General features: G+C 39.9%; 1 protein-coding gene across 1 annotated transcript; it reads right to left on the reverse strand.

Moving 5' to 3' along the window:
* Positions 1 to 13,450: 13,450 nt before the first annotated feature.
* On the reverse strand, positions 13,451 to 14,228 carry LOC149164992 (lipase-like PAD4). Its single transcript, XM_089429676.1, has 2 exons — positions 14,104 to 14,228; positions 13,451 to 13,771 (listed from the first exon to the last, which is right to left on the reverse strand). Exons 1-2 carry the CDS (start codon positions 14,146 to 14,148, stop codon positions 13,451 to 13,453), a joined length of 366 nt encoding a protein of 121 aa, XP_089285802.1. The 5' UTR covers positions 14,149 to 14,228.
* Between the last annotated feature and the right edge of the window lie 272 nt (positions 14,229 to 14,500).

Here is a 14,500-nt window from a genome sequence, read left to right on the forward strand (position 1 = left end):
CATTTTGACAGATTGCATGTTGATTTAGGAAAAAGTGCATTAGTGTGTGCTCTATGATCTGTGTGAAAAGATGATGTCTTTCTTTTCCCTCAGTAGTTAAGATTTTCAAAGTTGAAAGATTGAAAAGCTTGCTTATCATCTTAGACTGCATCTAGGAAGTTGTATATACATCTCGTGGTGATCCTTAAAGGCAAACTGCTAAACAAGATCAACTTAAAATGAATTGAATTTACATAACAACGCATTGAAACATAACACAAACACATAGAGGTCTAAGCTAGAGACGTGTTCCGGCGTCGTTAAACGTGATATCTTAGCGTTGAGTGGTTGGGTGATTCCTCCACGGTGAAGCGATAAGTATCAATACGGACTTGTGCTCCCACGTACCGTCGCGTATATATTGGGAGACCCCTATAGGAATAAAGCCTTTATCCTTAGGAAGCCGTGTCGGCCGCCCTACTGATCGCGATGCAGTGAACACAGCATTCACGAAGATCGACCACCCGTACCGTAAAACGTATTCTGTGGTTTCGCGAAAGGTTTGGCACACCCTCTGCCTAGATCTCCAGAGCAGTTTCTTTTGGCCTTTTTCAAACTCTATAACTGAAAAAGTCCAACCGAGCATTTGTCACTTCGGGCTCGTTAAAACATCGAAGGAGACTAGAGTCATCTTTAGCTTTTTCTCGACTCTTAAAAAGTGAAAAAGCAAGTTGTGTCTAAAGCGTCGTTATAAAATTCATTTTAAACGGAACATAATCACCTCTTATTCCCGCGTTGATCTGTAGGTTGAGAGCATGGAACGCCCCAACCAAGGAATTCCACATGATGGAAATCCTAGTCCTTTCTCCTCTTGGGGAGAAGTTGGTGCGCCCCATATGGCCACATTGTCGCTTCCAGGATTGACAATTGGCCTGCCAATTTGGCTATTCTCAACTAATGTAGTTCAGAACACCATGGTTCCTGAGCAGTCGAGTCAACAGTTAGATCAGTCTAGAGCTGCCCACCAGCCTTCTACTTCCTATAACTCTTCCTCCAATCCTTCGTCTTCGCAAGGTAGAGCCGGCAAAAGCCAAGCTCCCATGGAGAAGAAGGAGAAGAAGAAGAAAGAGAAGAAGAAGAAGGAGCCTAAGGCGACTGGGGGCAAGCAAAAGACATCTAACAAAAATCCACACACAGCACAGACCGGGCCTAAATCGCCATGTGTCATATGTAGAGGGGACCACTTCCATAGAGATTGTCCCTGTATTCCCCGGATACTAAGGGACTGGTCCCCTCGTTTGCACAATTCGGGAGCATCAACCTCTGATAGCCATGTTGAATGCTTACCATCAACCAGCGAAAGTGAAGGTTCAAGACAAAGAGGAGGAGTAAAATCCCCCTACAGACTGTGTGAAGGCGATCACGCCATCCACCGTTGTCCCTTCTTAGACGAAGCGAAGAGAGTTTTGGAAGATCGTCCGGTTTCACCGTTGAGACTTCCTCCTGGATACAAAAAACTCGTGCCAAGTCCTTCGTTGGTTGAGAATACAGCTGGCCCGCTCAAGTGGTCGGCTGAAGCGTCAGTCACTGAAAATGAACCTACTGAATCCAGACCGGACGAAAGTCCAAAGGTCGATACGGCAGTTGACCCGGTTCTCCCTTCAGAAGTTTCATCTTCAAATGACACCGTCACTGAAGATTCATCTTCAAATGACACCCTCACTGAAGAGAATAAGGATGACACCATCCAGATTCTTTTCATCAGCACAGACTCTGATGAGCATCAGGGCAATGCACCCATTCCTTTATCGCAGGAAGGAACATCGTCAGGGTCATATCCGGCCGTGTATTCGGTCCCACCACCAAGCAACCTGGTTGTATCCTTTGATTGGAATCAACTAGGCAGACCCCAGTTGCCAGCCAGTATACCATTCAGAATCATTGTCCAAATCTACAGGATGGTAATGGCCGGCACTATCATTGATGAAGGGGCATCTGTGAGTATCCTTTCCTCTATTGCTTGGAAAGCACTGGGTTCCCCGGCGCTTTTACCTGAGATAAGAAATCTCTCGGGTTTTGATAAAGGAACCAGTCGACCATTAGGGATCCTCCCCAATGTGCCTGTTACATTGAAAGGGAAGACCGTTCAAATGAACGTGATGGTCGTTCAAGGACCCTTGGATTATAACCTACTCCTTGGACGAGACTATATATATTGCATGGGAGCAATAGTCTCCTCACTCTTTAGAGTAATGTGTTTTCCACACGAAGGAAGAGTGGTCAAGCTCGTAGACCAACTTTCATTTCCGGGATCACGCATCGCAAATAGTCAAATACCAACCCTGAATGGTCTATTCACTCAAGAAATGTCTCCACCCCCAGTCCTCCTTCCCGATGAGTGCGAGTGATTCGGAAATATGGACTGGAACCCAGGGGGCATGCATCCTGGTCTGCTTCAGGCAGAAGAAACCCTGGGTATAAGGTAGAATTTCCGCGGGAGAATATGACTAGTCCGTACCCCGTCCGTGGATGGAAGAGGGGTTGTTCTAGAATAGGATTCTTTTGTCAAAGTTACGTGTTTGACAAAGGTCATTCACCCTTGTCTATTTCGGTAGACATTGCCGAGGAAGTGTTCAGTTTGAAAGATTAACAGAATAATCTTTGGGTAACCTGAAAGAGGTAAGCCTCACCCTTTAAAACAAATGTTTTATCGGATAAGTAGGGGCAGCCTTGAAATTGTATTTTATACCTGGGGGCATGCAAACCTTTTGGAGTGCAAGCTAGGAGCAGTTATTTATCTGTTTTTGGGATTAGCCGTTTCCGAACTTGCACAAAGAAAGGATGAGATGGAGTAAAGCTTAGTGAAGATGAAACTCCTTAAAAAATAGAGATCTCACAGGAGACATTTCTTATCTTATGACTGGTATATCGAGCAGTTTTAGCATAAAGTTCATGCTCGTTAAAAAATAAACGCAAGATCCGAGCAGTTTTAACGCGGTCTTCATGCTCGTTAAAAAATAAATAAAAGCAGTGAGCAATGTTTCCTCCAGAGTTTAAGCTCATTTTTATCTAAAAAAAGAACCTATCCCGGTAAATAACCTCTGTGATCATAAATTTATCAGCCATAAAAGCCTTGGTCGTGTTTGCACCCGCCACCTCCACCGCCATTTGGCCGATCGTTCACCTCCATATGATTGTTTACCCATTTTGAGGAACAGTTGCGAAGAGTGATTTCACCTAGCCATCCTTGTGACACTGCCATGATTGGAGAATTCCAACCTGTACCTGGAATCTACTGCTATCCCTGTTTATCACTCGTTCCTCAAAAGACGAGTCTTCTTTGAGCTCTTTTCATCTGACTCGTAAAATATGAAAAGTTTGCCGAGTTTTGACCTTCCAGCTCGTTAAAGGACCGGAAGAGCTATCCCTCCTCTAGATTTTGATATTTTTGGACCTGAGGGATTATTGCACAAAAAGGTCGAGCGCTTGTTTTATTCGGCTCGTTAAAAGTACCGAACACTCATCCCTTCTGTATTGTTTTATACTTTTTCGGACTTAAGGGATTAGATGACGAAAAAGGAATTTTGGAGTTAACTTTCTGTACCTTTTCAGACTCTCTAAAAATGAAAAGGACCGAGTTTTCCTTGTCGTTAGACTCGTTAAAATGATTAATTAGCGACAAACTTGTCTTTAGACGAGAACGAGTTTCCCTATCGCTAGGCTCGTTAAAACATAGCGATGGGCTTGCCCGAAGGGCAGGTTATAGAATAAGCATATGTTATCCTCCTCAAGCTTGACAAAAATAAAGAGGTACTGGTCAGAAATGACTGGGGAAAAATTGGGAGAACCTCAAAGCTTTAATGGTAGCAAGTCGCTCTTGAACATGACACTTTTCCTCCGTACCACATCGGGTTGGGTTGTTTCATTCACCGGTCTCATCACCATGGTCTTCGCCAAACCATCCATTTGGGGTAATGCTATCGATCCATCGCATCAGTGTCGTTATATGTTCAAGAGATGTCGTTCAGAAAGAGTCAACCGTGTCCCATCCACTGCCATACATTATCCTTCATCCATTCATGATCGCCACCCTGAGTCATATGTCACAGTTTGTTTTCGCCTCCACTAAAATCATTAGCTCCGTTCCGTGTCACTGATGTGGGATTCATTAAGGCCCTCCTTTGACGGATCGCTTCTTGTCGACTTCAGCTCATTATCCAAGAAGTTGATCTAGGAACAACCCCTTCAGTACTTTGAAGCTTGCATGCCTCAATGGCAAGTTTCTCACTTCCGGCGACAGGTATACATCAATGACCTTCGACCAGAAGATTTTGCGTGGTGTTTGACGCCAAGTCCTTTATTCACACCACGTGAATTGTACTGCAGTACCTTGAGGGTCATTATCATTATTGGTGATTCCTCTCGCACTTGTTAATGGTTTACATCATTGACCGGTAATCAAGCGATGTCTTTCCATGTTCGACTTCAGCGCAATTCTCACATGGATCAACTTGTACTTAGAGTGAAGATCGAACGAGTTTGAAGACCCCGGATCTAGTTTCATCCATCCGGGCTGCGATATATATTCAGGAAATATAAAGACATTTGTCATGTACATCATTGCAGCAGATGATCATCCTATTCAAAGGATGATAATTTCAACAGAGAATTATCAGTCTACCATCAGACGATCGTCTGTTCTATGTACCAAAATGAATTTATAAAGCTGAGCATGGGAATGCCCGCCTCAGCTAGATCATGAAAGCAGAATGAAAAATAATGTATTGTATTTTATTTTATTACAGGTCACCTCTCAGCGATTGAATGAACTTCGGATCCTCTGGATAAAGCATTTCACCCGATAAACGACCTCATACTTTAGGGGGCAACTGTTATAGACATTTTTGTGCCTTACAGCATGAAGCATGGAATGTCAATAATATCAGGGATCCAAAGTCCCTAAACATGTTGTTCCTACCCCTAGAGGAACAAGGTCAGCAAACCACAGCACTGAAAATCAGTTCTCCACCTGAAAACACTCAAAAACAAGCAATTTCGGGATCATGTCAACTGCTCCACTGAGCATCTGCGTTGAATGTGAACTGCCCTTCTCTGTACCTGCGTTGAATGTCAAATCCAACAAAGGCTACCTGCGCTGAGCGAGATTGGACAAGTGGCACAGTCATTCTTCAAGGTGTCAATGCCCAGGAAGCTTCCAAAATGACACTTGGATCAGGGAATTCGCCTAGTGATGAGTAAGAGGTTCTTAAACTCCAAGTGGAAGCAAGGATCTCCAAGTGGACTCAAGAACTGAAGTATAACTGAAGTGGGAGAGGACACTAGTCAGCTCTCAAGTTACTCATCCTTTCTCCAAAACTCTTATATATAGAGCTCTCTCATGAGGTCTAGGGAGGCTGGAATTTTGTGAATGCAAGGAAGTGCTGTTTGTTTGAGTTTAGAGCTATTGGGTGATTGCTTTGAAGGAGGTGAAGAGGAGATTTCTTTCTGCTGGGAAGTGTTGCTGGATTGGGCCTCTTATGGTTGTAACACTCTCAGAACTTTACTTCTTCCATTAATAAAGCATTTGAGGTTCTTCTATATGCATGTGTCTCAATGGTGTATTGTTATACTTGTGTATTTGATTTATTCTAATCCTTGAATCAATTATGAATGTATGCTTCTTGTAGTTTCCCTCTCTTGCCTTTTTGCAGGATCTTTGTGTAGCTGGGCCAGTGAAAGAGCAAGGAGCTGGGAGCGAGCAGCAAGGAGAGAAGATTGGATCAATCATTAGCGGAAGACATTGGTTAGTGGATCTCTTTCTCCCCTATTCTACTTTCATAAAGAAGAAACCTTAGATAGCTTTGCTTTCAGTTGTTGCTGAGGTACTATCACCCTTAGAGTGGGATAGGGTCATTCCGTATTGGATACTTTTCCCTACAACATTGGGGAGAAGAAATTCCTACCAAAGCATGAAGCAAGATAACTGGTTCTTCAAGTGTAGCTGGGAGCTCATTGTTTGACTGGTTGTCCTCATCTTCCTCCTCTGGTCCCTCCAATGGTGGGGTTTCCTCAGATGAACTGTGATCAGTAGCATCAATTTCAAAGAATTTGGGTCTTGCATTTATGCCCCAGGGAGAATTTCTCATTACAGCAGTAACACAATCCTTTCCTTCTTCTTTTTGCCATTTCCGCTGGTGACACTTTTTGAACCTTAAGTGTTTGGGTAGTGCTCAGAGACTCGATGGAGCGTCCCTTGGCTATGAAATTTGGATGAGTCGACTGGGCCGCTAACGCGCGTTCTACTTCACGAGCTATCTTTCAAGCTGCCATCCATGAGACTAGGTGTTGTAGTCGGACGTGGGCTTGTATGGCATCTATGAGACCATTGATAAAACATTCCAAGTAGAATTCATCTACTAGACCTCATGTGCAGAAGGCTAATACTTCAAAGGCTTTAATATATTCTTGCACTGTGCCAGTCTATCGGAACTTTGTAAGATGACCCAAAAAGTTAGATTCATGGTCAAAGCAATCAGAAAGGTCTTTTGAGAATATCTGTCAAGTCAGTGGCATTGCATAGCAGCGTTGATGCCACTGCCACCATTGCCATCTTTCTTGGTCCAAGTACAACCTTCCCACACTTAGATTAGTTGCATCATCTCTGATGTGATTCAATGTAAAATATTGCTCCATTTGTGTTAACCATATGGGTGGATGAGAGCCATCAAATTTATACATGTCCAGCTTGGGTGGTCGAAGCTAGGACTGTTGGTGGTTTCCTTAGAAGTGAAAAGAATGGCTAGAATCGCCCTCAAGGTTTTCATTAAAAGCATATGCCTCTGATTGTTCCCCCGACTTGCCCTTTGTGATTGTGTCAGTTAAGGTCTGGATCTGCTTTGTTAATGCATGCAACATTTGTTCAAGGGTGTCAATCTTCTCATTGGCCACAGCTTGAGCTCTAGTTTGTACCATGCACTGACCTGGTGCACTGGTCATTATTGTGAAAAGAATTTGGGACCACCCGAAATTTTGACGGTGATAAGTGAATGGTACCACCTCACTCAGCCCATCGACCTGATTCTTATGGGCTAAGTCTCTTATAAATGTCCCGGGAGGGTCTCAGACTTTTGAAAGAAGTTTTACTTCTCGCTTAGGAATACTGCAGTAGCCGATTCCCAGAAAAGCTAATTCTGTCCAATGTCCTGCAAGAATCATACCCAGTATAGGAGCCACATAAATAGTCAGTTTTGTCGGCGAAACCCTCAACTGCAGAGTATGGGTAGGAATCTGGCAGCGATCGAACCCCTGCTGCTAGATCTGAATGGAGGATCTGATTGTTGCGACTGCTACAGAACCCAAACTACTAGATCTGAATGGTAGATCTGATAGATCTGACTGGCAGATCTGATAGATCTAAATGGCGGATCTGATAGATCTGAATGGCGAAACTGATTATTGTGGCAGCGACAGAACCCAAGCTGCTAGATCTAATCTGGAAAATATGATGCATGATCTAGAGAGAGACAAGAGAACTATGGTCTCAAGGAGTTTCAGGTGCTACAGATCGCAATATACATAAGGGTCCAACAGTAGTATTGGGCCCAATCTTTCAAGGCACTAACCAAGGAGGATGAACCATACCCTTAGTTGTACAACCCGACTACCCTAAAATACGTGCGAGTAATCTCCCCGAGTGATGTTATCGGTGTACTATAGCAGGAAGACGGGTGACGGTTTATCTATGGCGAGGTTTCGAGAGAGCCTAGGGGGCTTCCGATATACCCAGAAGGTACTTGGAACATAGTCCGTGCACAGTTCTGTCAAATGTGCTACTACTCAAAGGGGTACCCATAGGGATTACAAGGGAGTCCAACAAGTGTGACCACCTCTTGTATTTCCTTTGTGCATGCCTCCCCAAATCCACAGGTTTATGCACTCAATGACAGATCTCATGGTTTAAAGACGTCGGAACATGTCTCTAGCCAAAAAAAATTCTGCTAAAAATGGATATCCCACCAGCCCTAGAAAGTGCTCTGATACCACTTGTTATGCTCTTAGCCTGCAAGAAGATACCAAAATATGAAATATGTGAAGAAATATACTTAGAACATAGAAAAATAAGAAATAACGACATGTATTTTATTATTTAGAAAGGAAAGCAATGTTCACTTGGATCTTCGAGGGGGCAACCTCCAATAGAGCTGGGCTCAATTACAAAATAAGACACGACCCTCCTCAAGGGGATTCTCTATCTTTTATATAGGATTCATACATGCAATACCATGAGTCAGTACCATGGTTCTTATTAATACCATCTATCTAATACCATGGCCCATTTGCAACTAACTATGGTCCCTTCTTTAAATGCGGGTCAACCACTTACAATTATTAATATGGGCTCTATTGACTCTTAGCTAAATATAACTATGACTCGACTCTATTACATAAATAAGGGGGTTAGGGTTGGACACTAACATATTACAGGTTGCTATGAGAATAGAATTTCGATTTAATTCCTAATTTAATTCAAGGACAAATTAAATTTGGATTTCTTTTTGCTATTTTAAACAAAATCCTCCATGATTTATGCCCCAAGATGGATATGATTGTAAATACTAACAAAATTAAAGTCATGATAATTAAATCCAAAAGATCACCCCTATGATACTTTCATTTATGACAATGACTCCTTGAAGGAAGTTCCTTCATACAAATATGTAGGAATTAACATCCACCATAAGTTCAATTGGAATTATAACATTGATAAAATGATAAATGGAGATTATAAAGCTAACTATGGGCTTGAAAACAATTGTAAGTCGGTCAATATTTAAATTTGGGATAAAAAGAAGCTCGTATTTGAGAGTCTTCTCACTCTTGTTATTATATATCACTGTGAGGTTTGTGCTTGTAGTATATTGAAAGAGTCATAGAGGAAGATTGAACAAATATAAAAGCAATTTAAAACCTACAACCTTAAGATTAAAGAGAATACTCCCTGCCATATCCTCTTGATTGGAGTAAGCCTTGGGCCCTGTTGATAGTATGGCTATGACTAGGTATCTTATGTGAAGAAGTTGTGCAACATGGATGCCAAAAGGTTTTCTAAAATTGCTTCTAACTCTAGCCAAAACCCCTACCTTTGACACAAACAAGGGTGGCATAAGGATGCCCAATCTACACAAGGATGCCAAATCTTGGCTAGACCATTGGGATATAAAAAAAAATATCTTCTTGCAAGATTGAGATAATATTAAAAATATTATTACTTCCAAATTTAAGGAGAAATTGTGGAGAAATAAAGAGTTGGAGGGAAAAAGGAAACTGTGATATAATATGGAAGTGATTAACCACAATCTTGAAAATCAAAATTATCTCTCTGTCATGAGTAGTGTTAAGAAAAATAAACGTTGCCAAAATTAGAACTAATTCTTATGAGCTTCATACTGAAATTGGGTGTTGGTCAATTCCCAAAACACCATGAGAATCATGAAAGAGTTTGTCACTTGTGTGATCTTGGGGAGGATTGAAAATGAAAATCACTTTCTCTTAGTTTGTCCATCTTATACTCACATACAATCTAATTTTCAAAATATTAGTCACACTGTTAGTATTCCAAGAAACTCTCCTAGGTTGTAGCTCGGAGATACCTGGTAACATATAAATTCAACTATTGTTGCAAGTTTAATGGAAGGAATGATGGTTTGGTTCAAGCCAGATAACCACTTCTACTTTGTTTCACTCTATACATGCGTGAACACCCTCAGACTACAAGGGTTTAGACCACATGCTCACAATTTTAGATATTAGGTGAATATGGAGAATACTAACCACACCAGCAGATGCACAAGACCATGTGATGGTCGGCTGCAACTAGTAAAAAAACCTGTAAATCTAATCTACTAATGCAAAGACCGGATGACAGCTCTCCTGCAATAGATAGAAAGAAACCTGGGCAACCTATTCAATGATGCATACAATATTCTAACATAGAGATAAGATGAAAGTTATCTAGTGCTAAACATCAAGAGATCAAGAACACATCATATGAGGTACAAGCTTAGAACATAGGAAAATGGAAAGTGAGTAGTTAAAAGAAAAAGAAGCTTGTATTAGCTGAAAATGAAGACGAGACACTACAAGTGACAAAATGTCTATAGTCTCCAGAAGTTGAACCTTACATCAAATGCCAACATTAATTACATCTTGTTTCTCGCTATTTATAGATTTACATTACAAGAGAACTTGGTCGTTTTAGGTATGGAGGAGTCATAACTGGCCACCAACTGCATTTAACTACCTAATGGAGTCTCTGAATGAGGTGGCTTGCTTCAGTGGGTGAATTCGATCTGTTCAGGTGTAGTGCTGTTCTTTTAGGCGGTTGGAGTGCTCGTACCAGGTGAGTCCATGACTGGTAAATTCAGTTACAGAGTCGTGCTATGTCCTTTTCTCCCTTGGCCATGCTTTCTGTTAAATATGGTGGTTGGGGGTCTGACTGCGACTGATGATGGCGGAGCTAGTCATCTCCTTCTTAGGGAAACAAAATGGTCAGAGGACGTGGAACACTTGGGTGGGTGGATGATCTCGGTGAACGGGAATAATGACCATCGGATCGGGGAAATTGACGGTGGAGATGGCTCAGCGGAGGCTATCGGCCAAGTTGTGAGCAGGGTGACTAAGGGCTGTTGGATCTTTAGCGGACAGATTGGACGGTCATTGGGCTATGGAGCTGCATGGATGTTTAATGGGCGAGGAAGATTGGTCGGGCGGTAATGGTTTCCATCGCACTGCTTTCGGGCGTAAAGTGGTAAAAGCCCGGGGCGTGCGATTATATTCAATGATCGACACGTAGCAGCGGATGGGAGAGAAAAGCCGCTCTCATCGCGCATTAATTCTCGATTAATTTACTGGAACGATGAAAGCAAAGACCTTCAGATCTTGGCGGAGATGATCTAACGGTGGGGAATGGTAGATAGGTCGCCTTTATTGGACGCGACGGGAGCCATTTCATCGGTGGGGAATGACCAATGGCGGGGAATGATCAACGACGGTGAAATGATGAGGGGTTTATGAGCGCGTGAGGGCATATGGATGTGGTTTTATGGTGGGTTTTGACTTTGCACTTGGGGCTATGGCCAAAGAAAGGGGCTTACTCTGTCGGATTTAGGAGACAAATAGGATAACAGAAGTAATGGAGAGTAAGCGGGTTAGGAGGAGAAGGGAAAATGACCTATGAGGGGCCTCTTTAAAGACACCATCAAACAAACCAAGCTTTCTTCCGACATTATAAAGTGAGCGTTGCATAGTTGAGCTAACACACACTACCAACCTTTTTGACCTTTTAAGTCAACAAAACTATGATAATTTGAGAGTGCTTCTCTCACTTCTTTTAAGCATAAAAATAAAATGTTAAAAAATCATCATAAATCTCGTCTTTTAAAAATCTCATAAATCTTAATCAAAATCAATCATCACTATCATTATCATAATATTTTTTCATCATAATATATTTTTATCTGTATAATATATTTGTATAAATCACATAATAATAACATCATTTAAAAATTTAAAAAAATACAATAATTTTCTTACCTAAACAATATTTGAAAGTTAAATTCAAAGATAATATTTGAAAGTAAAATATATATTTGTATAAATCACATAATAATAACATCATTTAAAAATTTAAAAAATACAATAAAATTTTTACCTAAACAATATTTGAAAGTTATATTCAAAGTTTAAGTATATCAACATAGAAATCATGCTGATGCACTGTTTGTTCACGAACAAAACTCTCACCATTGAATTGTGTCAAAATAACTCTCAAGATGTTATATTAGAATGAAAAGCTATCGACATAAAAATCATTGATCCACTGTTTGTTCACCAACACAACTCTCACCATTGAATGGTCTCAAAATAACTCTTTTTACCTAAACAATATTTGAAAGTTATATTCAAAGTTTAAGTATATCAACATAGAAATCATGCTGATGCGCTGTTTGTTCACCGACAAAACTCTCACCATTGAATTGTGTCAAAATAACTCTCAAGATGTTATATTAGAATGAAAAGCTATCGACATAAAAATCATTGATCCACTGTTTGTTCACCAACACAACTCTCACCATTGAATGGTCTCAAAATAACTCTTGAAGAGGTTATATTAAAATGAAAAGATTTCATCTTAAAACACACTTCTTGTATATAACTTTTTCTTAAAAATGAAATCCATTAAATACAGGTTTTAAGGTTTTTGTTTTTTTGGGTTTTGTGTGAGCTATCAAACGGAAAAGGATGACACGCACAAATCCAGAAATCTATTCAAATTTGAAAATGTGCACCGCACAAGCATAAAATTCAATTCTCCCTGGGCTATTGTATGTCTTAATTGGGTCAATAAATCACCCACTTAAATGCATTTCTTATTCTAAAACACTCTGCACCATTCTGGTTCTTGATTGTCTCAATGAATTTCCCACTTCCAAAATTAAAGTAAAATGTGTTTCTTATTCTAAAACACTCTGCACCATTCTGGTTCTTGATTGCCTTAATGGATTTCCCACTTCGAATATTAAAGCAAAATGCATTTCTCCATCCAAATTTTTTGGGCCATTCTCATTTCTCATTGTTTAGTAAATCTCATTTTGAAAATTTAAGTAAAATGTATTTCTAAACCCAATAGTTCTTTATTGTCTCAATAAAATCTCAAATTTGAGTATTCAACCAAAATACATTTCTTAATCCAATTCTCTCTGTACATTCTGGTTCATGATAGTCTCAAAATATATCCCACATTGAAAATTTAGGCAAAATGCATTGTTAATCCAATTCTCTGTCATTATGGTTCTTAATTATCTCAATAAATTCCCCATTTTGCAATAAAAATAAGATACGTTCGTTCATTAACCATTAGTATATTACATTACAGCAATCACACTATTTTAAACCTTTGAAAGGAAATTACATCTCAAAAATAGGAAACCTAATTGGAACAAAGTTTCACTAATATGCAAATTTAACCTTTACAACCTTCCGTTTCCATTATTTCATGCAGAGTAGATCTCTACTCCGGGAATCGATTGTTCTTATATTCTTTCCACTCTTTCCACCACTCCATGAAGCTGCTCCCTTCCAAGAAAACATGTGAGGAAATGTTGCGATCATTGATCATTTTTGTCACATAACCTTCGAACATTTCAAGACTTCCAAACTGTTGCTGCTGCCCCTATTCCAGATTTTTCATTTCTTTCAAAGCCTCTTCTACTTGTGCCCAAAAGCATGAGTCCTGAGTGAGGGATGCAAACTTTGTGCGACTGCTCCGACCTTTTGAACTCCGAGTTTTTCCTTTCTCTTCCATCCATTTCTCAATAACTTTATGACGAGTGGGCCTTCCATCCGAAAGATAGTTGCGTTTACCGTCTGAAAAGCGATAATAATGTGCAATATCTAGAGGCTCCACAAATCTTCAATAAGCAGTGCCAGCGTTTATCCACTTATTTTGAGATTGGAAATCACTGGGCAACTCATGTTTCTTCCACATCTCAATAATCTCATCCCAAAACCCATCCAGCCTTTCCCATCCCAAACTAGTATCAATATCCTCATGTTTCCTGAAGGAATCATAATATGTTAAGGCATTTTCCTTCTCACAACGCTCTTTAGACCACTCAAGCTCTGCCATAATACATTGTTTCTCACTTAATTCAATTGCTATCTTAGCAATGTTTGTGTTATGCTTGTTTTCAATATCCCTGGCCATTTGTAGGGCAATTGGTGCATCATCGTTCTGCAGAAAGTCCAATTTGCCAATTCAAGAGCACAAGTCTCAGTGAGTAGCTGAAATTAAAATTAATTTTCATAGATGCAGATAAAATTCAGTGTCACATCATAATTTAATATCAAACTTTTTCGCAATAAAAAACTAGAAGAGCTTTCAGTCAAGCTAAGAGGATATCCTTTTTTTTCTTATCAAAGACGAGTAAATCAACAGTGAACTTTTATATATATATATATAACACGTATAATGTGGATGTATGTTAGTTCATAATACTTAGGCAATTTATTTATATAAAAACTAACTTTAACATTAAATATTTTTTATTTGTTTTTTCAAATTACCTGAGCACCAACACCAATGGCTTCCAGCTGCAATGACAGTCCCATCTTGTCAGAAGATTCTGAATCAGGTTTTGCAGTTCTTCTCCCACTTATGGACTTTTCTATGACATGATTCAAAACAGAACCATACTCTACAGAGAGCTGACGAGCTCAGCTGGCTCTTGGATTCTGGAATGGATCTTTTCCCCTTTAATGCACAAAGAGCATTTAATTTACAAGATATTCTGGAATGGATATTTTTCTCTTTAATGCACAAAGAGCATTTAATTTACAAAATATACAAACAAAAGATATAATGATAAATTAATTCAAACTGCTATAAAAAATAATACTAATAAATTTACAAAAATAAAGAAAGGACGGTTTGAGCCCAGATCCAACGAATGAATATAAAAAC

Source organism: Pinus tabuliformis, chromosome 5_1, assembly GCF_031772625.1.
Source record: "Pinus tabuliformis cultivar Carrire ecotype Pingquan chromosome 5_1, CPIR1, whole genome shotgun sequence".
Taxonomy (NCBI): Eukaryota; Viridiplantae; Streptophyta; class Pinopsida; order Pinales; family Pinaceae; genus Pinus; species Pinus tabuliformis.